Source organism: Arctopsyche grandis, chromosome 2 (genome assembly GCF_051622035.1).
Source record: "Arctopsyche grandis isolate Sample6627 chromosome 2, ASM5162203v2, whole genome shotgun sequence".
In the NCBI taxonomy this organism is placed as follows: domain Eukaryota; kingdom Metazoa; phylum Arthropoda; class Insecta; order Trichoptera; family Hydropsychidae; genus Arctopsyche; species Arctopsyche grandis.
In genome coordinates this window covers 15,268,857-15,295,396 of record NC_135356.1, presented here as the reverse complement: position 1 = coordinate 15,295,396, position 26,540 = coordinate 15,268,857, and the positions used below count along the sequence as shown (strand labels likewise).

The window sequence follows — 26,540 nt, the reverse complement described above, 5'->3', positions numbered from 1 at the left end:
ATGATCAAAATATTAGCCAGCAGCATAGCTCGGTCGTTAAGCTTCTGCCTATCACCGAGAGGCGCCGGGTTCGATCCCATGAGTTCACCTCGAATGAAAAGAATTTTTCTGAGTATATCTGTAGTGCTGTTGGTCAGATCTGGATATTTGTGACTCCAGGTTGATCGTTTCAATTTGTCAATTTCTCTGATCTCATTGTTGAAACGGTTCCCGATTAAAATTGTCTAAAAACCTGCGTACCTACTATGTCACCACTATTTGGGTATGATTAATGTACAATAAAATTTATGTACAACTAGCCGAACCCGGCATGCGTTGCAACGCCCAATAACGCATGCAATTCCTGTTCCCGTTCCCTATTCTGTTCCCGTTCTCGTTCTCGTGCCCGTTCCCATTTGTCGGAAAAACGCAGGTAATTACGAATATTATTATTATTAAGAGGTTTATTCCCTATTTCTTCATCGTAATCGATTCTTTAGTTTAGGAGCCTATTCGAGACAGACAGACAGATAGACATTGATTTTTATACATATAGATTCATAGATGTCTCGTTAATTTGCGAGTTTGTCAGTGTCTCGTAATTCAGCGACTTGTTTATAATTAAAAATGCTGCATTGTTTGTAATTGGCCAGGAAGTCGCATTGAGGTTTACCTGTAAGGCCTTCATGGTATAAAATGTAATAAAAATAAATAAAATAAATATATATATATATATATATATATATATATATATATATATATATATATATATATATATATAGTCGAAGACACTCGTATGTCAGTAAAATATCAAAAGCGATTGGAAGAATGGAAGTCGTTCAAAATCAGCTCACAAATATTGCAACGCGAACACACACACAGTCAGTGAAACTAAAAAAATATTTTAATAATGAAAAGAGGAGTCTCACGAGCAGAGGTAGCATTTCCGGTTGACAGGAAAGTTTGAAAAAATTCACAACGTAACGTAAACGTATAAGATTTGTTTAAACTATGTATGACATTATTCATGTTTCCGTGCGATATAATTAATATCGTTTGTCACAGACACGTATATAAAACTAAATACGTGTCACACATTCATTGAAACTAAAAAAATATTTTAATAATAAAAAGAGGAGTCTCACGAGCAGAGGTATCATTTCCGGTTGACAGGAAAGTTTGAAAAAATTCACAACGTAACGTAAACGTATAAGATTTGTTTAAACTATGTATGACATTACTCATGTTTCCGTGCGATATAATTAATATCGTTTGTCACAGACACGTATATAAAACTAAATACGCGTCACACATTCATTGAAACTCAAAAAATATTTTAATAATAAAAAGAGGAGTCTCACAAGCAGAGGTATCATTTCCGGTTAACAGGAAAGTTTGAAAAAATTCATAACGTAACGTAAACGTATAAGATTTGTTTAAACTATGTATGACATTATTCATGTTTCCGAGCGATATAATTAATATCGTTTGTCACAGACACGTATTTAAAAAAAAAAAAAAAAGCATAATATGACGAAATGAGACTAATTCCAAATAATATATACATATGTACATACATATATATGTATAATATACCAAAAAAATTCTACAAACTAAGATATATTATAATATAAACACATACATACATACACGTATTGGTGTTCCTATTTACATACATATAATTCCAATATAAAGTTCGCATAAATATTATATATCGATATAATATATATTTGACGTCTGTGTATGTTGTTGTTTACGTTTCCCGCATCCCTGCCACGTCTGCAGGAGACATTTTCCGATTTAAGTTTGACTATGGGGTCTCCTGGGGCGGACAGGACCTCGAAACGCTTTCCACCTTCATCCCTCACGCTAATTTTGACACCATCAATAGTCATCTCGCCTCCATATTGATGGAATTTAAATGAGTGACATCATTTCTGTGGCGGAAACGCATCAATTATATCAAAGATTATTTTATATACATATGTATAATGTAAAAGTATTTTTAAATCGGCCATGTTAATTTTGGACTAGTCTTCTCAGACTAATATAAATGGGCGTATTAATCATTTTATATATTTATTCGGATGACTTGGAGTTTTGAATAGTTAGTATTAGAAGTATTCATAGCTATCAAATAAATATTTCAATTTTTGACCGCAATTTGAACCCAATTTGAATTCAACTGATAAACAAACATTTGTAAAAATAATTGATTTTAAATTAAAATTACACCTTACAAATCAAAAATTCAAATTGGGTTCAAATCCCAGTCAAAAATTGAAATATTTAAATTTTTGATTATTTAAAATAAACCAAAAATTTTACTGAAAGTTTTTAAATAACAGATTGTAAAAAAAAATTTCTTTCAACGGAATTTCAAGTTTATCTTATTTTATTTTTTACACCGCAGTGGCATTACAGACCACTGCATTATTTTGCAGACCTGCAAAGATCTCTAGACCGTGTACATCAAGAAAGCAATCGAAGAGGTCTGCGCATAAATCTAAAGAAGACAAAATTTATGATAGTAGATAGAATGCAAACAGACACCGGGAATCTAACCTTGGATGGAGAGGTGATAGAAAGAGTAAAAAGATTCAAATACCTGGGTACCTGGCTGAATGAAGAGATGGACCCAGATGAAGATCTAAGAATCCGCATCGAGATGGCTAGAACAGCATTTGTAAAAATGAAGGCGGCGCTTACAAACAAGCATCTCAATCTTCATACGCGGTTGAGATTCGCGAAGAGCTACGTCTGGACAGTATTACTACACGGATGTGAGACGTGGACTCTGAAAACCAAGATGATCAGCCGCATTGAAGCTTTTGAGATGTGGGTCTATAGGCGTATGCTGAAGATTCCGTGGACCAAAAAGATATCAAACGAAGCTGTCCTCGGCATGATGGGGAGAGGCAGGGAACTTGTTTCTGTCATCAAGCGGAGAAAGATGGAGTACCTCGGACACATGATACGGGGTCCAAAATACGAATTTCTCCGTTTGATAACCATGGGGAAAATAGAAGGGAAAAAATGGATTGGCAGGAAAAAGTTATCTTGGCTTCGAAACATGCGCATGTGGACCGATATGAGCGCCGAAGAGCTGTTCCGAGCCGCTGAAGACCGATGCGGATATATTCAAATAATCGACGAGGTGGTCGCCAACGTCCGGATGCGGACAAGGCATTAACAAGAAGAAAGAAGAAGGCATTACAGAGTGACCCATTGCGTCAAATTGTGGTCAAACATATTAATAACATATATTTTTTTATTATTTTACAAGTATGTATGTCCCATATACATATTTTTACTTTATCATGTTTTACATTAGACACGACATCTATGGTCAAACAAAATATTATACAAGGCTATATACTATATATATTAATTGATACAAATACCAATTAACATCCACATAGACATATATGTATATGAATATGGTCAAATTTACAGCATTTCATAAAATTCGGGATGCTGAAAACTTGAAATTTCTGATAAATGGGTAAGGGTTACCATTGTGTTTGAACCGTTTCAATGAAAATCAGATAAAATGGTAAAACGATTGACTTGAAATCACATATCCAGGGTCTGGCCAGCAGCAACCGCTGAGATTTAAACCCATGAACACTTTGTTCAAAAGCATTATATGCTAACCTATAGTATATGCTGCTGGAAGTCTCATTAAGAAATTATGACACCATATAAAATTTAGCATCCCCCAGACAAGGGAGCATGTTATTGTAAAAGGAATGAATCGACTTCATGTTTGAACAAAAGGATGATAATACTTGGGAATCTCATTGTTCATCATTTATACGTCTTGTTTGCGCACGTATATACATATATATATGTATGTATATCTGTCAGTATATTTTGTTGTTTATTTTTTGTGTATACATACCGTTTGTCCGGTTTATGGCCACTTTCTGCGCATCCATTTCTCCCCGCCACGTGTTGCTATTAGTCACCGTTTCAAAAGAACATAAAAGGCTATTAATTTCTCGACTCGGAAGTTTGTCTGTTTTATGTCCGTTTTTAGGATAATAGGTTCCGTGGACCCCACCGAGCACCCTCTTTGAAGACATGTGAATCAGGGGGCGATAAAAATCCCTATCGTTTGCGCCGTCTGAAAAGTGAATGGCCATAGAGTGGAGAGGATAGGCCAATAACTGTCTTCTAATGTAGATTTGTATGTATTATTGAACAAGCCGCGAGAGATAAATTCGCGGAATGAGATCAACCAATCGCGAAAAAGCTAACGGTCAAATAAAATATACGAAACTTAGAGTGCTCGTCGATGCTTTCTATGTATGTACATATATAAAATAGTAAGCTATTAAATAAACAAGATATGAAAAGGAAATATATGTACAATATGTACCTATATATTGACTACATATGTATGTATATATTTTCCTAGAGTTTACTCAGTCAATTTGAAAACAGTTTTGTGTGATTTATATTGCGCAAAAATTCAACGGTTTGTATTTAATTGGTCAATTACATGCTTAATATATGTACTAGTACATAGTTTGGTCATAAAAAAACATACATATGTATTTTTATGTATATATATATATATATATATATATATATATATATATATATATATATATATATATATATACATAAAAATACATATGTATGTTTTTTTATGACCAAACTATGTAGTAGTACATATATTAAGCATGTAATTGACCAATTACATGATTAAAACGCTAATCTGTGTGCGTGTGTGTGTCCTAACGCTAGCCGAACATAATGAATCGATAAAAAGCCTAAACTTTGAATAAATTTTCGTCGAGAATTGCAGCGGTGTCGAACCCTTGATCTCAAAATAGCCTCATATAGGTCTAAACTGAGCTTATCGGTCTCAAACACCACGCCAAAGCTGATTCTTCAATTCGGCTTTTTTTTAAATTAATTGAAATTTCGTTCTCACCATATAAAAATATGTGATTATAGTAATTTTATTTAGCGAGTTTTTGAACCACTTTTTTTTTTGTTTTCATATAAAACAATTAAATATATGTTTTTAATTGAAATTATTGAAATCAATTTATTTTTAACGATATTTGAAAAATAAAAATGATTCGAAAATGCGAAGTCGAAACTACTCCCTCGCGCTCAGAACAGTGTACGCTGACCATTAACACTGCGGTCACGATAGAAAAAATGCTCTAAATAACTATGATATTCAATACTTTATAATATTCAAGGTTACGAGGTCAATGACCGAACTTTGTTTATACATACATACATGTGGGTATTGGGTTTTGTACATTAAACATATGTACATAGTTCACAAATCTGTTTGCTTCATTCTTTTCAAATCATTATTTTCATAATTATTATTTTCATAATTATTATTTTCAAATCATTATTTTCATAATTATTATTTTCAAATCATTATTTTCATAATTGATTTATGAGTGGAATTTTGATATTTGATGTTTTGTGTTTGCGGTCGGTTCTTATATATTGGTCTGGCTATAGGTGCAAGACATTCCCTACTTTGTATTTTATTATTTGATATTTTTACTTTATCTGATTTTGTTTTTTTGTGATTATGTATAAATGCATTTATTGTCTGCGTGTATATGTATATGTATATTTTTATTTTTCTCATCTATCTGTATTTTTTGAGCAATTCTTTCGAATACGTCACATACATATTACGTAACATATGAGTGACATTTTGTTGCTAAACAACTTTCCTTGTGATTATTTTTATGCTGAAAGTGTTTTTGGAGGAAAAATTTGTATATACACTAGATTAAGTTAAGTTTCATTCCTTTTAAAATTCCATTTCCAAATATTTCTTTGGAATATTAAAGGGAAGAATCAACAACCCTTCGATTTTATTGGAATTTAAATTTTCGGCGCCTGAATGTGGTAGAGCTTTGCGTCATCATTTACTTTTCCAACCTATTCCTACGAAAACGTCTGCCTTCAATAACTCGTCTCTTGTAAAGGCTATCCGGTTCCTTAATCTGGTTGATGGGCATTTGGACCTGTTCAATCGTCATGTTGATGACTTAGTTTCTTGAGACTCAACACGAGACTATTTGAATGAGATGAATAATTGAAATATTTATTGTTTTTATTTTGTTATTTTCTTTCTTTTGTTTTGTAAACTGGTGTGACGCATTGGGGCACCCTGTCAGGTCACACTGGTCATTTTATTATTATTACGTTATTATGTACGTTATTATTGTTATAAATAAATAAATAAATATAAATATAAAATATAGAATTTTCACACATGACGAGCGATATGAATGAATCGGGAAACGTTCTTATTCGTTATTCCGTCTTATCTCATATTTATTGAATATTTTATACACACAACTGTAATTTACGGATTGCACAACCTAAAACAGTTTATAAAATTCAAATTTTCCAATAAATTTCCCGCTTTCATGCGTCGTAAAACAATTTTCGGCTCGAGCAGCAGCACAAGAGAGCGATTGTTGTTTTCAGATCATCCTGTGTTTATACTCGTAGTGTGGGAGAAGAATTGAAGTTGTCGGTAGCCGTTGGTTGCCTTTGTTTCTCGATGATCTCACATACGAGGGATGGGGTGTACTTCACCCCCTGCTCGACGACTTTTTCTATCTATATGGAAAAATGAGAAACCTCATGAATTTTTAAATCTTTCTCGCATATACCCGACAAGCTAGCGCGTTGAGTTTCTACATATATGTAATACGTACATCGATGTATACACTCGAGAACGTCTACGTATTACATTTTCGGATTTCTATTCCCAACTCGTCAACGTTTGCATATAACTGTGTTGTTTATTTCAATTTTAATTTGACGACAACTCACAGCTGGGCTGTGTAATTGGACAATCTCCGAGAAAGATCTGCGTAATATAAAAAATATATATATCATTCTTACTTTATATATGTACGTAGTAACAATAGATGAAGTTTTGTGGTCATGCGACAATACGAACTCGAGATTTTGATTCGAACTCGAATCGATCACTGATCACGTTTTCATGGTCTAGAAAAACCGTGTATGTGTATCTATGTATTTGGGGATTTTTTGAACGCTGTTTGTCCTATCGAATCGAAGTGCTTATCGATACTTTAATAAAAAATCATAACTTTTATACACTGTTTTTTTTAAATATTTTTACCTCAACTGAATGTAGTACGATTACTCTAGAGCAGCGTTTCCCAAACTAATTTTTCGGCGACCCAGTTATTTTAATATTTCTCCTTTGTGACCCACTAAATTTGCTATCGCCTATACTACCGGCCTGTGGGTAAAATAAAACAGTATACATATATTCATGTTTACAAAGACGTATGGAGATAACAGTATATTTACATATGTACATACAGTCTTTATATGTTATAATAAAAAATATTTAAGAAGATAAACCTATAAAGAAATCAAATGTAACAATAATTTATTTATTTTAGGAAATTGGCAACCCGGTACCGGGTCGCGACCCATCATTTGGGAAACGCTGTTTTAGGGAATCGAGGTTTTTTATGTTTTTCCCAGAAACCTTAAGTGTATTAAACTGAAATTTCATATCTAGAAATTTAAGCTTAATACCAAGTTATACATATATAAAATTTAGTGAACACCAGTCAACCGGAAGTGGTAGTTTACTCTTGTTCGATTTTTCATCCACTATTTCGATTTTTTCGACCCTTTAAATATGTGTGCTCTTCACGATAAAATTCAAGTATAATGCTTATATCAATGTGATGAAAATTACAAAAAATCATTAAATTGAATCGACCGGAAGTGGGATTATTTCCTTTTGTAAAAGTGAAATTGTTATGACCACATGATTCGTTCCACATATTTAAAGTTAAAATTCCACACCACTGAACGTCTCGAATTAAAAATGTATATAATTAAATAATAAAAAAAATTAATGAAATCCGACAACCGGAAGTAGAACTTTTGGCTTGCTCTTATGGCCGGTTTGTTTCATTATCTAATTTTGTTTATATTTCTCAAATACAATTTTTTTCTTTAAAGTCGACGCAATTTTTATTTATGCTATTTTGTAGTTTTACTTTGATAACTACTTATTTAACTCTGCATTAATAGTCAAACGCACAATTGTATCATCTTTATCGGATTCCAAAAGAGTTTCTTCCATTATGGAATCGTTAATACAAAAAGGATACACTCGCTTCATTATATGTAGTTTTATCGTAGGATATGCATTCGCCTTTATTAAGCCATTTAAAGAACGTTTTCATTTGAAATATTTTATCGGGATTCGAGATAAAAATTCCCGTGACACTGGACGTCAAAATTCCCAGGTTCAATCCTGGGAATTTCGATAAACATCGAGAGTTTCCAGGAATTTCTGTCTTGGGTCGACCCGGTCAGAAACCCTAGTAAGTACATATTATACTAGATTAAAATCTTGCATTATCAAATAATATAAATGCAGCTTCAATCAATCCATTTATAGAGCAGGAAAATATAAAAAAAATTAAGAATCAAAATAGAAAATAAACAAATGAATATTTTAGAAAACGTGAAAACGATTCATTTGTTTTCTTTTCATACAATTCTTGCGGGATTTTTTATTGCATCGTAGGAAGTTGATTAGACATACAAATGGCTCATTATTGAGTAATAATAACATTAAATCGTTTATTTTTAAAGCTCTACAAAACTCACTAGTATTATATTATGATAAATTCATTGATTAATGTACATGTGTTTCATTACTATTTACTTTATTATTGAAGCATTGGATGAAGTTCGTGTCCAATATTCATATAGAACTTATGCAATCATCTAATATATGTAAATGTGTCCTTTAATTAAATAAAAATATTTTTAAATAATGATTTACATATATTTGTGTGTTTATATTATTTATTATTATTTACTAGATGTATTTCCAGTATTTTTTTTCCATTGTCTTCAAAATAAAATAATCACATGAAACCACTTCAAAGAAATGAGAATTTCTACTCGCTGTAATACATTATATTATACAAAGAAATTGTAAGAAACGGAATTTTTAATTATTTTTAATTTTCATTTGTTAAATGAAAGAGCGTTCAGAATGTCACTCAGAAATAAGTTTAACCTTCTATACAAACGACAATTTTTTATTAACTTTGAGAGCGTATTATTATTTTTTCAATGTAAGCCAGGGTCGCATTTTTTTATTTTGTTCAATGTAAGCTATATACATACATACTTGTGGGGACAATTAAAACGGAAAACAATACGTAGTACGTTTTCAGTATTCCCAAAATAAAATAGATCACTAAAAATTACTTACAAGCTTTAAATTTAAATTAAATTGAATCGCCAGAATAAGCTATATCCCGTTAGTTAACCGCTAACGAATTAGCCAGGAATTTATACTACACAACTACCAATAACTAGACTAATAAATTAGTGAAAGGCCTCGGTGATTACGACAAGATGTCTCATAGATACCCATCAGGAGTAAACACAGTTAAGCGTAACATAATTTCCTTCAGATCGTCAACCGTAAAGATTCTTTAAATACCAAATAGAAATTATTATGAACATTTTATAAAAAAACATTAAATATATTTTGAACTACATATTTGGATTCATAAAAGATAACAATTAAATAAATCATTTTTATAATATGTTGGTGCATGTCATTCCCATTACAAAATAAAAGCCAAATATCGAATGAAAAATATATTCGAGTATCCGATTTGGAAACCGTAGCCAAGACCCATGCTTCAGCAGACTACTAAAAACGTTGATTCTATTTGAATGATTTCACCTTTTCGTCTCGGGTTGAAACTCTTGGCCCCTTTCGGAGATTTCATAAGCGAGATGAGTCGTACACTACTAGCATAACAAACATCCTCGAATATTTCCCGAGACCCTCAAACAAGTCAAAGATGCTTTTGACAATTGTCGCTTTGGGGGCAAAGAGCTAAGCACGTCTCAAATCTTAAATCGAGAAATACCTATGTACAGGACACGATAAGACCTCATCATTGTAATATTATACTTTATTTTCTTATACCTTTTAATATATTTTATAATATATTTAATTATCATACAATCATATCCAGCTATATAAATGCGCTGAAAGGCGTATTATACCAAATATACCCTTGTGTCGTGCTGTTGTGCCGGTTGTTGTGCCGGTTGATTTCAACGAGTGGTTTCGGAAAGGAATTGATACACGAATTAAAAGTTTTTGTCTTATATTATATATAAATATGCACGTATATATACTATATATAAAAAGAGATGCGATTTAAGGATGTACATACGTATGTGACGGACCATGGACAAGTATGGGGAACCAATCACAGCCGAGTATTCCAGACGCGGGGATTTGACTCAAAGCTTAAGTCGGTGATGCACATGACGTAACAATTCTTAATTCGTAATTCCTAATTCCTAATTCTTGTATTAATTTCTTTCCGGATCCAGAATCCGGGCACGGGGGGCCGCTGGATTTCCGATTCCTTTTTGTTTCGGATACGGACTCCATTTTCAGTTCCAGATACCGATCCCTGTTTCTGTTCCGATTGTGATTAATTAATTATTACTACACGTATTGTAACTTTATTTTAAATCATGTATCAATTTATTTCCGAAACCACCCGTTGAAATTTCAACGGGCACAACACTAGTATTATATAAAAACGGACGCGATGTGGGTATGTGGGTATGTACATATGTGGCAGACGCGTGGAGACACAGCCAATCAAATTCACAGAGGCGCACAGCCAAGTGGTCGAGGAGATTCGGGGAAGTGGGGGGGTGTGGAGCGTTTTACATGTGCGACGTCAGGCCGAGCGACGGGTGACGTCAGTGACGGGAAACAGACACACACACAGTGGCGGACTGGCCATACAAGCGAACATGCCCGATGGCATGTGGACCCCACTATCTGTTGGAAAATATGGGCCCTCAGTAAAATTAAATAACTTTTTAACTATTTCACGTGTGTAAAAAATTATAGGATATTGCACTTTGGGACCTAAAGTTTGGGTATTTCAACAAAACAAATTTCTTACGATATACACAAACAACTAATACATACTTTAACAGACCAAGGATCGGTTAACTTTTTTTTATTAGGCTCGAAATGTAAGTTTAAATATTTGCGTGGGCCCTTTTGCTGGGCCCATTTCCAACCTCAAGATTATGTATATACCAATGACTATGTAACAACTGCCTACTGCAATAAAAATGGGAATAAACAAATTTCCGTGAATAATATAAACTGAATTGCTTAAAAAAATTTTGATAGGACGATTCATCATCAACCAGCGTTTTTATTTACTTCATACTTTCAAAATAACATTTGATTATACTTCGACGATATAGTAAGATTTAAATACACAATTTTAAACAGTTTCTGAGTATAAAATCTATTCCTAATCTATGTAGATTTAGATGTAAGATTTAGATATATGTTAAATTTAGAAAATATTATGAATTTAATGATTAATGATATACTACGAATCTATGAATGCTACGTTTATTTCTTATATATGTTACCTTTGGGTAAACTAATAAAATAATCGCTGCTATGTGCTTTGAAAAAAAACATTTTATTATTTCGAAGCAAGTATATTTTAGTTTTTAAGTGGTATGCCTCGGATAAAATTCCTAGAAATTGTTCATCTTATGGAGCGAATCGTTAGAAAGGTCCCCTTTACTATTTTTTCTCAAAAACAGATGTATAACGTTTATTTTTCCGAAAATTCGTATATTTTTTGTTTTCAGGAAAGGTTTTAAATTATTATTTTACTGAATCGGTTCAATAACAAATGATTTTATTTCTCGTATTTTTATTTTATTTGCAGACGTCTATTCTCTCCCTAAAAAACGAATGAGATGGATTTAAACTTCATGTGTAACGAATTCGGTCCAAAAAAAGTTTTAGTTATTTAATAAAATTGCTTTCTGACCAAAACCTTATCAAATTTAGTACATAAAGAATACAAATATAAATTTTCAGCTTGATACGTTCAGGGGCGTGGATGGGTGTGGATGCGAACCGAAAATTTAAAGAATGTAGCCTAACTCCCAAAATTAGTACGCCAATATGGGAGTATTTTTTGCGTGAAACATCGTGAGAGTTTGCAAAATGCAATTGAACGTTTTTGAAATATGAAAACATGCAATTGAACTTTTTTTTCTTATACATTTGAAATCCCGGTGATAGCACCGGGATCCCGGGATCGGAAATTCCCAGCACCGCAATCCCGGTGCTGAAGTAACCTTCCGGGATTGGAAGCACTAATATACATACATATATTTTTTGATTTTTTAAATGCTTTTTATTATTACGAAATTATGTTCACAATACATCTTATATCTATTTTAATAGCTACTGATCTATTGATCATTTTCTATTTTACAATTTTAATTTAATTTGGTTAGTAATCACAGTATTATATTATTCTAATGTTAATCTAAAGCATAATAGGAAAAAGAGCTCAAAAACCTATTTACAATCCTTATAAATGTTCATAATACATCTAATACATAATATTAATTAAAGACTCTCTAAAGTCGATGACCTAAAGCAGATTGTGTTTAGGTAATTTTGTTGTAATCACCGAGACTCTTCACAAGTGTGTTAGTATGGTTATTAGTAGAGGTAGGATAGTCACAGTGCTATCCATTGTTCGGCAAACCTTTAACAATGCATTTACAACCTTTGAACAATACACGGCCCCTTCAGGCTCCGGTGACTAGTTATTAGTGATTCTGTCATAGAATCTACTGGTTAGTTTGTTAGTAATGTCTGTAACAAACGGAATATTATATATGGCATGCAGTTTTTTCAGGTTAGTATATATGGGTGTATTATAAATTATTTTTAGGGATTTATTTTGTATTACTTGGAGCTTGGAAAGGTTAGTATTCGAGGCGTTATTCCATACAGGTGAAGCATAGGTTAATAAAGGTAATATGAGCGCGCGATATAATTTTATTTTATTTAGCGTTGATAAAGGACGATGGCCATTAAATATTGGATATATTGAGGATATACCCCGCATCGCCTTGCATTTCGCTGCCTCAATGTGAGGTGCCCATCTCATTCTTTTATCAAACGTTACTCCTAAATATTTTATTACTGACTGCCATTTCAGACTTTCTCCAGAGGGGATTTTCAGATCTGAACTTGGCTTATGTTTTCTAACACTAAAGAATATGGCGTCTGTTTTGGTTTGATTAATTTGAATTTTCCACTTAGTGAAGTGTTCAGTCATTGTTTTAATTGCAAATTCAAGATTTTTAAGAATAGTGTCTGGTTTTTGCTACTTGTGAAGCAAGCTGTATCATCTGCATATAGGGCTATGTGACAGTTTTTTGGAATAGGTATGTCATTTATATATACATATGGAGAACAAGAGTGGGCCAAGCAAGCTCCCCTACATACATATATAAAATAATAGAAAGACACACTCAGGCACACTTGATCAGTGGTCGATTCTGAGTTCGAATTATCGCATGATCCCAAAATTTTATTTATTGTTATAACGTACATTATGTACATATGTAGATAAAGTATGTACATAGATAGTCAGCAGAAATTAAGTTAATTGATAGTTTTTTAGTGACACAGTTTGATGGTCGATTTTTGTTGACCATGTGAAGATTTATGGAAAAAAATTTTCAATTTGACCAATCTTTGCCTGCCCTCCCCAAGAAAAAGCTGAAATGACGTCTCTGATTGTTTTTTACCGAAAGTAAAAGCCGCTTCTATGCCGCATTCTTTTATGATGCATTCTATTTACCTGGGACAAGGGTTAAAACGAAATATACAATGTAATTTATGGATATATTTTGCTTTTGCCATTTTTCTTGTACCTGAATTTGTTTATTCCTATTTTTGAAAATTTTATTTATTTTTTATCCTTGATATTTAGCGTGATGGAAAGAAGAAAATTTTGTTATATGGGGGGGGGGGACAAAATTTTTTAATCCTGGGTGGGCCCCCTTTGACTCCTGGCATGCACTAATTTCAGGCCCAGTCCGCCACTGCACACACACATTCATTCATTCATCATTTCGAAGTGATGAACGCTTTGGATCAGTGAACGTGGTCTATTCATACCTAGGTCTGTTCATGAAAGTTCTGTTCATACCTAGTCGGCACGTATCGGCAGCAGCAAGCAACCTGCAAGTACAAGGACATTTGGTACATTTGGTAAATAGGTCAACGTTGCCAATTTGTTGAAACCGTTTCAATGAAAATCTTCAAGTATTTTAGATTTTTTATAATAGATTTTTTACATTTTTAAAATTTTTGCATGGAATATTCACATTGTGCGCTGGTTATAAATTATAGTGGCTAAGCGAATGTATGTATGAGGAAAAACTTGAACCAAATTGATTGTTGCTATTTCCTCGTAATAGCCGCGATCGTTTTAATCGTATTTAATCAACGTCGAATAATTTCAGGTCTCAAGACCGCACGTCCTATTACCCGATTGGGAGAATAATTGCGGCGATTCCCAAAACATTTTTGCGTTTGTTTGTTATTCGGCAAATAAATACATTAAGATTAACGCGACATAATAGTTACGCATTTAACCGCGCTGTTAACTTTATGGCCGGCCGTAAATATGGCGGCTTTTTGTGCACATTTCCGCGTGAATTATCGTTCGAATTCGCACCGGCAAATGATTAACTGCCGTTTTCCGGTGGGCATTGTTTTGGACTGCAAATATAATAATATTCAAAGCGATTCAAATCGCGAAATGATTGTATTGTAAAAAAAAAACATACATATTATTTTAATCAACGGCTATGAATGAGTAACCGGAAGCCAGCAAAACATATTCCAACCTACAATTTGATATGTATTTTAAATTACATCACTCCAAATCTCACAAAAAAACCGATAAACAGGCCGCGTGCGGGAATACTGCTGTAAAGAGTCGTAAACTGTAGAGCAATTATGAACAAGGGTTATGACTAGACTGTGGATAGACAGTGCTTTTTCGGGGCGGTTATGCTCTATTTACAAAGCTAGAGTCCAAAAAAACAGCGTTCGGCGAACCTTTAACAATGCATTTATAATAATTGGACAATACGCGGCACCCTCTGGGTCCGGGCTTTAGTTATGACTAGACTGCGGATAGAGACAGTGCTTTTTCCTGGAATCGGGGCGGTTTGGATATTTTTACAAAGCTAGAGTACAAAAAAAAGGATGGGCGAACCTTTTACAACAATTGAACAATAGCATTTACAACAATTGAACAATAAACGGTGCGCTGTGGATCCGGGCTTTAGTTATGACAAACAGGCTAAGTTATCGATTTTTTAATTGTTCACTGGCCACAGGCTGTGGACTATAGTCCACAGTGCGTGAAAATGTTGAAAAATAAAGATAGAACTCCGACAGAGCCAGATTTAAATGAAAACAAGACTATTCCAAGTCCCGATAAAACAGTAATTCTGGATATTTTCATGAGGGGGAATTTATTTTAGAATATTGAAAATACCATAGTCCCCTTTTGACCACGGCAACTGTCGCAGTATTTTTTTAGTGAATTTGTACAATACATACATATATATTAATATTTATTCAAGTGACTAAATATGTCAATTGACATTTGTGAACTGAAGTTTTTTTTAAATAGTGAATCACGCCTGAAGTATTTTTTTTACACAGTGATTCAGGCCATTTGTGCTATTGGCATTTTACACATAACTTCTATAGCGGTCATCCGCGAGGAAAAGCCTAAATATAAAAACAGAAAAGGCATGCGCCCTAGGCTAGAAAAAACTTTTGATTTCTCTTAATGTATATATTATCCATATGTCAAAATATATTCAAATACTACTAAGTTGCGCCGCAGACATTTTTTTATTTTAAAGATTTAATCCATAATTACTTTATCGAACCATTTTTTTAAGTATGACGGCTTAAGAACGGGCCATATTTGAAATCAGTCGCAACATCAACTGCGAAGATTCATCTAAATTAATAGATAGTAAGTAGGTAACAGATCTTTCAGAGACCCTAATGATATTATGAATATTTAGTAAGCAAGCTGGTTTTACTGTGATTGCATTTGACAAAAAAAATATTCACCATCAAAAATTCTACGAATCGAAATAACCAATCAAAGTTGAACAATTTGTCGTAATAAAATCACTTTATACGACTCAAATGTAATAAGCAGCTATCCCGACAACAGAAAAATTTACCGATAAATCGCTTAATGTGCGGATCTCATAATTAAAGGACGGAAGATGATTAGGGCAAATAGGTTTTCTTTTGCTTTCTTACTTTCATCTCTGTTGAAATGTATACTGTAATTTGACATTATCATCCTTCGTCCTTTAATCATAATGGAGATTTACAATGACACAAACGGTGTTTATAAAAAAAATTACCTAAACATAAAACGTTAAGTCCATTGTTAAATAAGTACATAATATGGAATTCTACTAATACCTACTACATAGTTTATACATATGTATATACCATATGTAGACATGTACCTAGTAATTAAATATGAATATTTTATATACAATGAATTTATCGATTTTTATTGATTCATTCATTATGTTCGGCGAGAGTAAGGACACACACACACACACCCACACACACACATACACACAGATTACCGTCTTTATATATATGATATGTATAATCAGCTATAATAGTTTTATATAAAACTTCGATTTATTCAACTTTAAATATCCAAAACATAAACCAGTAGCATCGTTCAGTGGTTAGCGTATAATACTATCAACTGAGAGGTCATGTGCTTAATCCCTGGCCGAGATTGATAATTTATCATTTTCGAAAAGTTGGTTTTAAACAAATTGGCAACCTATCCGCATTTGTCACCATTTGAATATAATCAGATGAAGACAAACGAAATTTTTGAAGATAAACAAGATGTTATTTAGAAAGGTAGGCTACTTAGAAAAACTACTTAAAACTTTTTCAAACCAAAACATAGAGAAAGAGTCATAGTTGAAAATCATTCGTTTATAATTATTATCGCAATAAATAAAATACATTATGTTTTTATGAAAAGTGAAAATTAATATTTCGATTAAGCCTTATTTAAAATGAGTTGATAAAAGCACAATCAATTTAATAATGATTAATCAATCAACAATAATGATCAACTTTTAAATATATATTATTGGGAGAGATATATTTAAAAATATTTCAATAAAAATTTTCCAAACATACTAATTGCTTTTGTAGAAATTTTGATTAAAAAATGTTATTTTAGTCTGAATTTTCATGATTTTTTTTGGGACACCAAAAATAAAAACAAATAAATGCAGCTAAAATTACAAGTATTTAATCGCGTACAACTTATAATCTTATGCAATTATCAAAATTGAACTATTTAACTCAGCGGTTCCCAAACTTTATGCTACTACGCCTCCCTAAAAAAAAATTTTTTTTCCGCGCTTCCTTACCTTTTATTTTTTAATATATATAATAATATAGACACGTTTTAAATAATAAACCTTTATTTAAAAAAAAATACTGAACACTACAATAGACAGAAAAATAAAAAGGTTTTGCTATAACATAAATTTATACGAACACGTATATTTATTATTATATTAAATTACTAATTAAACTACATCTAACACATCAAAATTTAATGCGAATGATGTTGTTGTTTATTGGCACAAATTTTATCAAATCTTGGAGGCAATATGAAGAGTGCCACTCGTAACTCCTTTGCGACTATTGACCTGACTCAATATTTAGTTTTCATTGCAGCTAGTGCCGAAAAGCCCGTTTCGCATAAATAAGACGTTACAAACGGTAGAAACACTTGCATTGCTTTGCAATACAAAGATTCATACTCTCCACTAAGATTCATCCAAAATTTAATTATGGTTTCATTTTGAAACTTTTTTTTTAGTGAGCTATCGCATGATAATTCTATCAATTTTTCTTTTTCGATGGTTGTCAGTTCGAGTTCGTCTTCTTCATTGTAGTTTAATGGATTCTGTATACACAAAAACTTTGAGAAATCACGGTCTTTGAAATAATTGGAAAAATGCAGCACTAAACCATCCAAGAGGTCAATAAAAAGATTTTTTACTTGCTTCAATATTGGCTGTGGCCCAGAAATCTTTGGAAAGTGAAAACACATCCAATTCATTCTTTTGTAAATTTAATTTCCATAACTTCAACTTTTTAATGAAAGCTTTTACTTTGTCTTTTTGAACAAGTGGATGTATTTTTGATCCCTGCATTGATTTATTTAAACCCCTCAATTTCCCAAAAATTTCAACCAAATAAGCAAGTTTAACAATTAAATTATCGAGAGGTTTTCTTCGAGAAAGGTTGCTAATTAAATGTGCATATAAAAATGAAAGAAAAATAAAAATAAACATTCATGCATTGAATTTTTACTGTTAAGCTACGATATGAAGTTTTATTTATTTGTAGATATTATGGTATGAAAATTATTTTTTTTATTAAAAAGTTTTGGCGCCTCCCCTGGCAATAGTCCGCGCCTCCCAGTTTGGAAACCGCTGATTTAACTATTAAAATCGCATATGTTTCTCCTATATTTCTTTAAATATGGGGATTCACCGTTATCGATCACTGTCAAGCAACATAAAATATCACCGAAAACACTCCGGGGGTGATTTTTGGGACTGTGTGCCGTGTACATATATGGCTAGAGGTGATGCGTTTTTTTCGCATGTTTAAAAGTATCCAAAAAAAACACATACCACGTACCATTCAGTGTGTTTTCCTCCTTATGATACCACGTTAATAAATCAACCCTTATAAACGTGGATATGTGAAAAATTTACAATCAATAAAAAAAATATCTGACTATTGATTTCAATACTCATTTTTAGCACAATACTAGAATTTGAATTAAAGACTGCAAAAGCCAAGAATCTGTAAAAAATTTCTCATTCTTTTAAACGCTCATATCTCTTAAGCAATAAATAGCAAGCCAACAAAAATCATTTTCATATGCGAATTCAGTGAGTCAAACTTAATAAAAATTGGTGTCTCCGCTCCGGTAATACTTTTTGTTGCTCAGTGTTATCAATAGATGAAGTAGGGGTTAGAGCACAAAGTTAGAGTCACTCTGGGCAATTTGCAAGTGACTTGTTCGACAACTTAAGTCGCCCAAACTAGTTGCTCGTAGTCACTCTTAGTCTCTCAAATCTGCTCACTCATACCTAGAGTTTCCAATATGTGACGATACAGTCACACGTATTCATAGTTTTTTCACCATGTAGTTGCTGAGTGTAACACCCCCTTAATACAACAAGATAAATTTTCGGCCGATTTTATTACTTGGGCAACCAATGAACTGCCCGGTATGGCATGCTCCATACAACTGCATAAATTTGATCCGGTCGCGCTACTAAGTCACTGACCAAATTGCTCGCAAGTTGGCAACTTGATTATCAAAGTCAATTTCAACTGAATATGTATCTCTGATCTAACCGAACTCATTTACTTCATTTTAACTATTACCTAAGTACCTAAAATTATAATTAAACTCACTATTCTGTAGGACCTGCCGCTCGTTCTCCAATTGTTTTCATCGAAAAATGGTCTCTGCACGCATGTATCATCCGTCGACTTCCTATTACGAACGTCTTGATGGAATATCCTGACATTCATCCTCCCAAGTGTCGTCTCTTTTGCGACGCATCCCTAGAGAACGAACCCCATCTCCCCCCCTCAGTGAGTCCCAAATAACAATGAAACGGATGTAACATTATTATTATCTTGTAATAGGTATATATTTAGATAGACGGTACATATTTTACTTCGGTGCCGTCCCATAGGACGGGAATTATTTCGCGTCAAGACGATATAGCGCCTATGATGAATCCTCTGTGACAGATTCACAACGAATGTCTGAAATGGACCATTCGATTCGATTTGACACTTGACGAATCGATAAGACAGCCATTAGGCAGCCATATATCTATCAAGCATTAGGAAGTTCATTATCGGTAAATGGCCTAAAAATGGACCGGTAAATTCATACAGTATGAAATAATTCAAAAATACTCATAGAATGCTGCTATACTGACCATGCTACAGCGCTTTTTGATGATAAAATGTCTGACATATAATTTCCCTTATCACAATTATATACCTGTAATATAACTCAGTGGCTAGCGTTGGGATTTTCCTGTAAGGCCTTCCTGGTATATATGTAAAAAAAAAAAAAAAAAAAAAAAAAAATGCTAGCTGTGGAGTCATGGGTTTGATCCCTGACCGGGTATTGCTGGCCAGATCTTGGATATGGTTCGGTGATTACTGGTCACAAAGTCACTAAAATCTCTATAACGGAACATCTGGCAGCCGATAAGTCCCTCATACTAACGATAACTATCATACTAACGAGAACTTGAGTGCCAAATATTGTGTATTCACGATTTTCATGCCAAAAATTGTCTTTATGACCACCGCATTGTGACGAATAGTCCATTACCCTTGGATATGATACGATCGTTTCCTATCAGAGTTTTCCAACGATTTCATTGTTAAAACGATTCTTCCATTAAATTGGCAAAAAACCATCCTACCCACTTTGTCACCACTATCTAAATTTGATTTATGTACAATAAAATGTATGCACAAGTTTAAATGTTATATTTTATATTTGATATTTTACGTTATCTGTTATTATTACATGCTTTTGTTTTATTTATGTTTATGTATGGATGTACATATTTATGTTTACATATGTACAAATGTATTTATGTTTATGTTTAAATGTATTTATAAATTTATTTTTTATGTATAATTGATTAGTATATTATTTTCGTTATGTATTAATTTATGTATAATTGTTATTTTGTTTTTTTTACGTTATATTTTTTGACCATTGTGGCGCATTATGAATTCCTGTAATGCCACAATGGTCTGAACTTTAAAATAAATAAATCCATAGCCGTCTGTATGGATTAACTAATAAATAGTTATTTTCGAGATTTTCAGCATTTCGAAATTCAGCGATTTAAGTAATAAAAATGCTGCACTGTTTGTACATAATTGGCCAAGAAGGCGCATTAGGATTTAGCTTTTAGGCCTTCCTGGTATGTATCTATGTACGTAAAAATAAATAGTAAAATATGTAAAAATTTGGCCATAGGTGTAGCTGGTAAGCGGATTATTCCGCAAAAAGCAATTTCGCGCGAGTCACTAAAATCTCGATCACGGAATATCTGGCACTCGAGTTCTCGTTAGTACAATATTTCGTTAGTACAATATTTCAAGATTTTATTTATCGAGATCGAGATTTTATTTATCGAGATCGAGATTTTAGTGACGTGCGCGAGATCGATTTTTGCGGAATAATCACCGAACCGTGTAGCCATGTTAAATATATTTTTTTAAATAATATAAGATGAATTTCAACTGATCACAGAAACAATAGCATGATTTCCGACACTCGAAGCATGTATTATATGGTTCGGTGATTACATCCCAAATGTGAATCGCTACCAGGATAAGCGCCGCTACGAAAATCGCGCGCGCATTTCGCAAATATTACTTAACAAATGCTATTTTTACGAGATTTTTATTACTATCGACTAGACATATGAACTAGCATGTTCATACGGACATATGAGTCCGTAAAGTCTGATAATAGAAAAAATCTTGTTAAAAAAGCATATTCTGAGCAATATTTCGGAAGTTTTCTGTACAGCAATTTTCCTATGTGACGAATTTTCAATATGTATGTACATACATATGTAGGTAGATATGTAAATATGGAATCAAAGATCAACAGAACTATCCACTTTTTTTACTTTATCTATGTATGTAGTAACAATAGATGAAGTTTTGTGATCATGCGAAAATTCGAACACGAGATTTGAACTCGAACAGTGATCACGTTTTATTGATCTAGTAAAAAATGTGTGTGAACCTGTGTATTTTGGGGATTTTTTGAACGCCGTTAGTTCTATCGAACTGAAACTTAAATTGAAACTGAAATTCTTATCGATACGACGTTAATTTGTTTCAAATTTTTAAGTTGACCGGAAATGGTAACTCCCCTTATAGGTATCCTCTCTTTTTCAGTTTTTGAATTCAATTATCTCCCAAACCGCTAACTGAATCGAGCTGAAAATTTTTTAAATGTAATAGAAATAATCTTTATAACTTTATATTTTTTAAATATTTTTATCTGAACCGGAAGTAGTAATTTTACTCTAGAGAATAGAGGCTTTTGGTTTATTGAACTGAAATTTCATGTCTAGAAGTTTAAGCGTAATACCAAGTTATTTATAGAATTTGGTAAGCATCCCCCACTATTTTTTTCAACTCTTTAAACATGTGTTCTTCACAAAAAAATTCAAGTATAATTCTTGTATCAATGTGATGAAAATAAAAAAAATCACAAAATTTAATAAACTGGAAGTGGGGTTTTTTACTCTTAGAAAGGTCAAAAATGTTGTCGCCACGATTTTGTCCACACCCTAGAACGTATCCAGCTGAAAATTTCTATTTATATTCTTTATATACTAACTAAGAGCTGATTAGGTTTTGGTCAGAATTCGTAAACCGGAAGTTGTATTTTTTTTTTAAACAATATTTCATTATTTTATTTTGACCTCTTAAATTATTTTCATTTTCTTGATATTTAATGTGTATAATACTGATCGTGATTTTAAGTGATAAAAAAATATTGAACGAAATCCGACAACCAGAAGTAGAACTTTTGTCTTGTGCAAGTTTCCATACATTTGCGCTCAATTTGTTTTTCTCTGCGTTAACACTCAAAGTGTATCGAAAACTTTCTCACAACCAATGTGTGGCATTAAGCGATTTTTTTTTTTAAACTAATTATATTCCTCAGATGCATAGATAAAGTCATGGGTTGGTCACATCCAATTTTTTTTTTTATTATTATTGAAACATACTAAATGTAACACAAATGAACAATTTTTAAAAATTTTGTTGTATAAAAAAAAGTTGTCTGTCTGAAAAATTACTGTACTATTATTTTACAATCATTGATGTATAGCATAAAGACGATAAAAATTTTTTGAGATTTTATTCTCATTTTGGAAATTTAGTGTATGAAAATGCTGGCCACCCCTGTCCAAAAATTATTATGTTGTAAATTTTGCAATCATTTATAACATAAAGATGATGGTAATATTTTTAGATATTTTCCGCTCATTAAAAATTTCTTTGAATAAAAAAGATTGGTTATCCCTGTTCAAAAATTATTATTAGAGTACGGATAGCCAAGGTGCCGCTCATTGTTCAATTGTTGTAAATGCTTTGTAAAAAAGGTTCGGCAACCCTTAAACAATGCATTTACAACATTTGAACAATGAACGGCACCTTGGTTATCCGGGCTTTAATTATTATATTTTAAATTTTGCAACCATTTATATCATCAAGACAATGGGAATATTTTTAGATTTTTTCCTCACTTTAAAAACTTTGTTGTATAAAAAAAAAGTTGGTTACCCCTGTCCAAAAATTATAATATTTTAAATTTTGCAATAATTTATATGATAAAGATGATGGGAATATTTTTAGATTTTTTCTCTCTTTAAAAATTTCATTGTATAAAAAAAGGTTGGTCACCCCTGTCCAAAAATTATTATGTTTTAAATTTTGCAATCATTTATATAATAAAGACAGTGGGAATATTTTTAGATTTTTTCCTCACTTATAAAATCTCTTTGTATAAAAAAAGGTTAGTCACCCCTGTCCAAAAATTATTATATTTTAAATTTGGCTATAATTTATATCATAAGATGATTAGAATATTTTAAATTTTTTTCCTCACTTAAAAAAATGTGTTGTATAAAAAAGGTTGGTAGCCCCTTTTTAGGAATACTAATCGAGTGATTATAAGTAGTCGCCGGAGCCTGAGGGGGCCGTGTATTGTTCAAAGGTTGTAAATGCATTGTTAAGGGTTTGCCGAACAATGGATAGCACTGTGACTATCCTACCTCTAATTATGAGGTGCTAAATTATCATCAGAATTTTAATTTTAATTTTATTTGAATCAGTCGATAGGTTTGAAAGCTATGTTCAATTTAAAAACATTTATAAAAGTTTTCAAAAATTTTTTGAAATATTTTGAAATTTTCCTTCAGTTTACGATTTTTTCGATCAAAATCGCCCGCTGTCAGGTGATATTTCAATGAGCAATTGAAATATCACCCGCATACAAAGTGCTAATATAAATAAATGTAAGATACTAAAAGGGAATAATGAAAACTAGAAATTTTTCAATAATTTTTATTTAGGAATTGTTCCAGATCTAATGATCATCAGATAGAATAAATCACATTAAATACATATAAGTTACATTGTTTTCAAATATTCATATACATTCACATACTGTAATACAAATAGTGAATGTTAATCAATAAATATGGTAACCAAGTAAACAGACAACACTTATACAACATTCATATTTAGGTTCATTACATCAATTATAGTTAATACTTTTGGGGTGGGGGGAGGTCAACTCGATTCAAAATCGAGTACTGTATCATCATGGGAAATATTTGTTTGCAAAATTTCAAGAGAACTAGTTCAATGTATCAAAATCCTTGTCCACATAAACCATGGAACTATAAATGAATGTTAAATAAAAACGTTTAATAATTATAATTAGAGATCCGTAATTTGAGGAAATAAAATACAGTTTTTTTTAAGACGAGTTTTGATATGTAATTATAAAGATGCTGACGGGAAAAGTTTTCTTAAACTTTTAGATCACATTTAACCTTAAATAATACTAATTTAATCTTTGGCAAACTTTTTATGCCACATTTTGGATTCAAATGTGGCATACATAGACTGTAAGAGAAATAGACTTATTATTTAACAATAATATTTGCTTATCTCAACAATAGAGGACCAATATTTAGACAAAAGTACATATATGTAAGCATATTCTTACGTTTACATTTACTTATAGTAAATCTAAAAAGTGGTTTAAAACCCAAAGTAATACAGCCACAATGAGTAAAAATAAAATTAATTTTTCATTACAATTTTAATTTATATAAAAAATAAATAAAATTATATTTAACGATTCATAGAAGTATACGATGTATAATATTATATTAAATTATTAATGAATATTTTGAATGCATTGTTAATACATTATATTATAATATTTTGAATACAATATATTATATTTCAAATAGGTAATATTATATTTTTATATTTTGAATACATTTATATAAATAGATACGACTTACCCTGTAACAACACATTAACTACATTGATCCATTCACTTAATAGAATTGATAAAAAATAAATTAAATCATAATAACAGCCTAAAACTTTGAGACATCTTATATACGAGTTATAAATTAAAAAAAATTATATTATAAGTTATTTTTGAAAATAACAAAACTTCAATCTAGCAAATAAATATATAAAAAAACATTTTGTTTGCATGTTCTAATGAGAAAGCCAATTATTTAACAAAATATCAAGCAAGTTGTGATAAAATTGAATTTGTGCTCATCAGTAGACGCTAGCGCACCAGTGCATATGTTACAGCTGATATGTATCTTCCAGTAGTAATACATTTTGACATCTAATTCCATCTGACCTGGTATCAACTGCCGTTATAGTCGAAGTTTATTTTCAGCTGTAATATATTCCGTCTAATACACGTTGATTCAAATGGCGAATCACATTCTAACTAATCAAGGTTACATACCAGGTTAGGTGGAGAGCTTAGGTTTTCGTGACAACATCACTCGGACTAGTAAATTGAAATGGATAGTCACATTTTTTATTTGAACACATTCTTTTGAGTTATCGTTATACGATACTCATTACCTTTATCTGTAATACCTAGCAAATATTAACGCATTATTGAATTCTAAAGCATTCGTACGAACATCAGAGCAGTCAAAACTCAAATGTTATATTATAACATTATTGAAAGTCTAGTTGCGGTTATTGAGATATAACTGACTAGTTAAATTATATTCGCTTAAAATGCCAGTTAGAAAATATTACAACTGAAAATACACTCCGGCTGTAACACACACATTTACATATATGTATGTACGTTCGTTTGTAATATAAATTACATTGATTGAGATTGTTCTACCATATATGCTAGTATTTCATGTTTTCTCAAAGTGAATGCTAACATCTTTGGCGATTCGCCCCTTTTATTGATGGCATTCACATCAGCACCCAAATACATGAGGACTTTTACCATCTCTAGCGATCCGCAAGAGACTGCCAAAAACAGTGGCGTCCTGCCGAGCGTGTCGCGGGCGTCAATATTGAGATCGTCAACCATCAGTATCAAGAGCTTGGCAACGTTGACCCGGTTGCATTCAGCTGCATAGTGTAGTGGCGTGCGACCGGAAAAGTCGACCGCTTTCGGATTCAAACCCTGATGGATCAGCAGCCTAACCATGTCGATGCAACCAAATTCACACGCGTCGTGCAGCGGAGTACGATCATGTTTATCAGCTGCAAACGGATTACCTCCGCGTTCAATGATCGTCTTCACGGCCACCAGGTGTCCTCTCAGAGCTGCGTAGTGCAACTGTGAACGTCCGAATATATCAAGATCGTTGGGATTTGC

The 26,540-nt window shown here is 32.2% G+C and overlaps 1 protein-coding gene across 1 annotated transcript in view; it reads left to right on the top strand.

The window, feature by feature from the left end:
- Positions 1-24,234, top strand: part of LOC143922288 (neural cell adhesion molecule 2-like) — a 232,890-nt gene extending 208,656 nt beyond the window's left edge. The window contains exon 15 of the mRNA XM_077445513.1: positions 24,229-24,234. Coding sequence (XP_077301639.1) covers positions 24,229-24,234 — 6 coding nt within the window. The remainder of the gene's footprint in view (positions 1-24,228) is intronic.
- Positions 24,235-26,540: the final 2,306 nt, after the last annotated feature.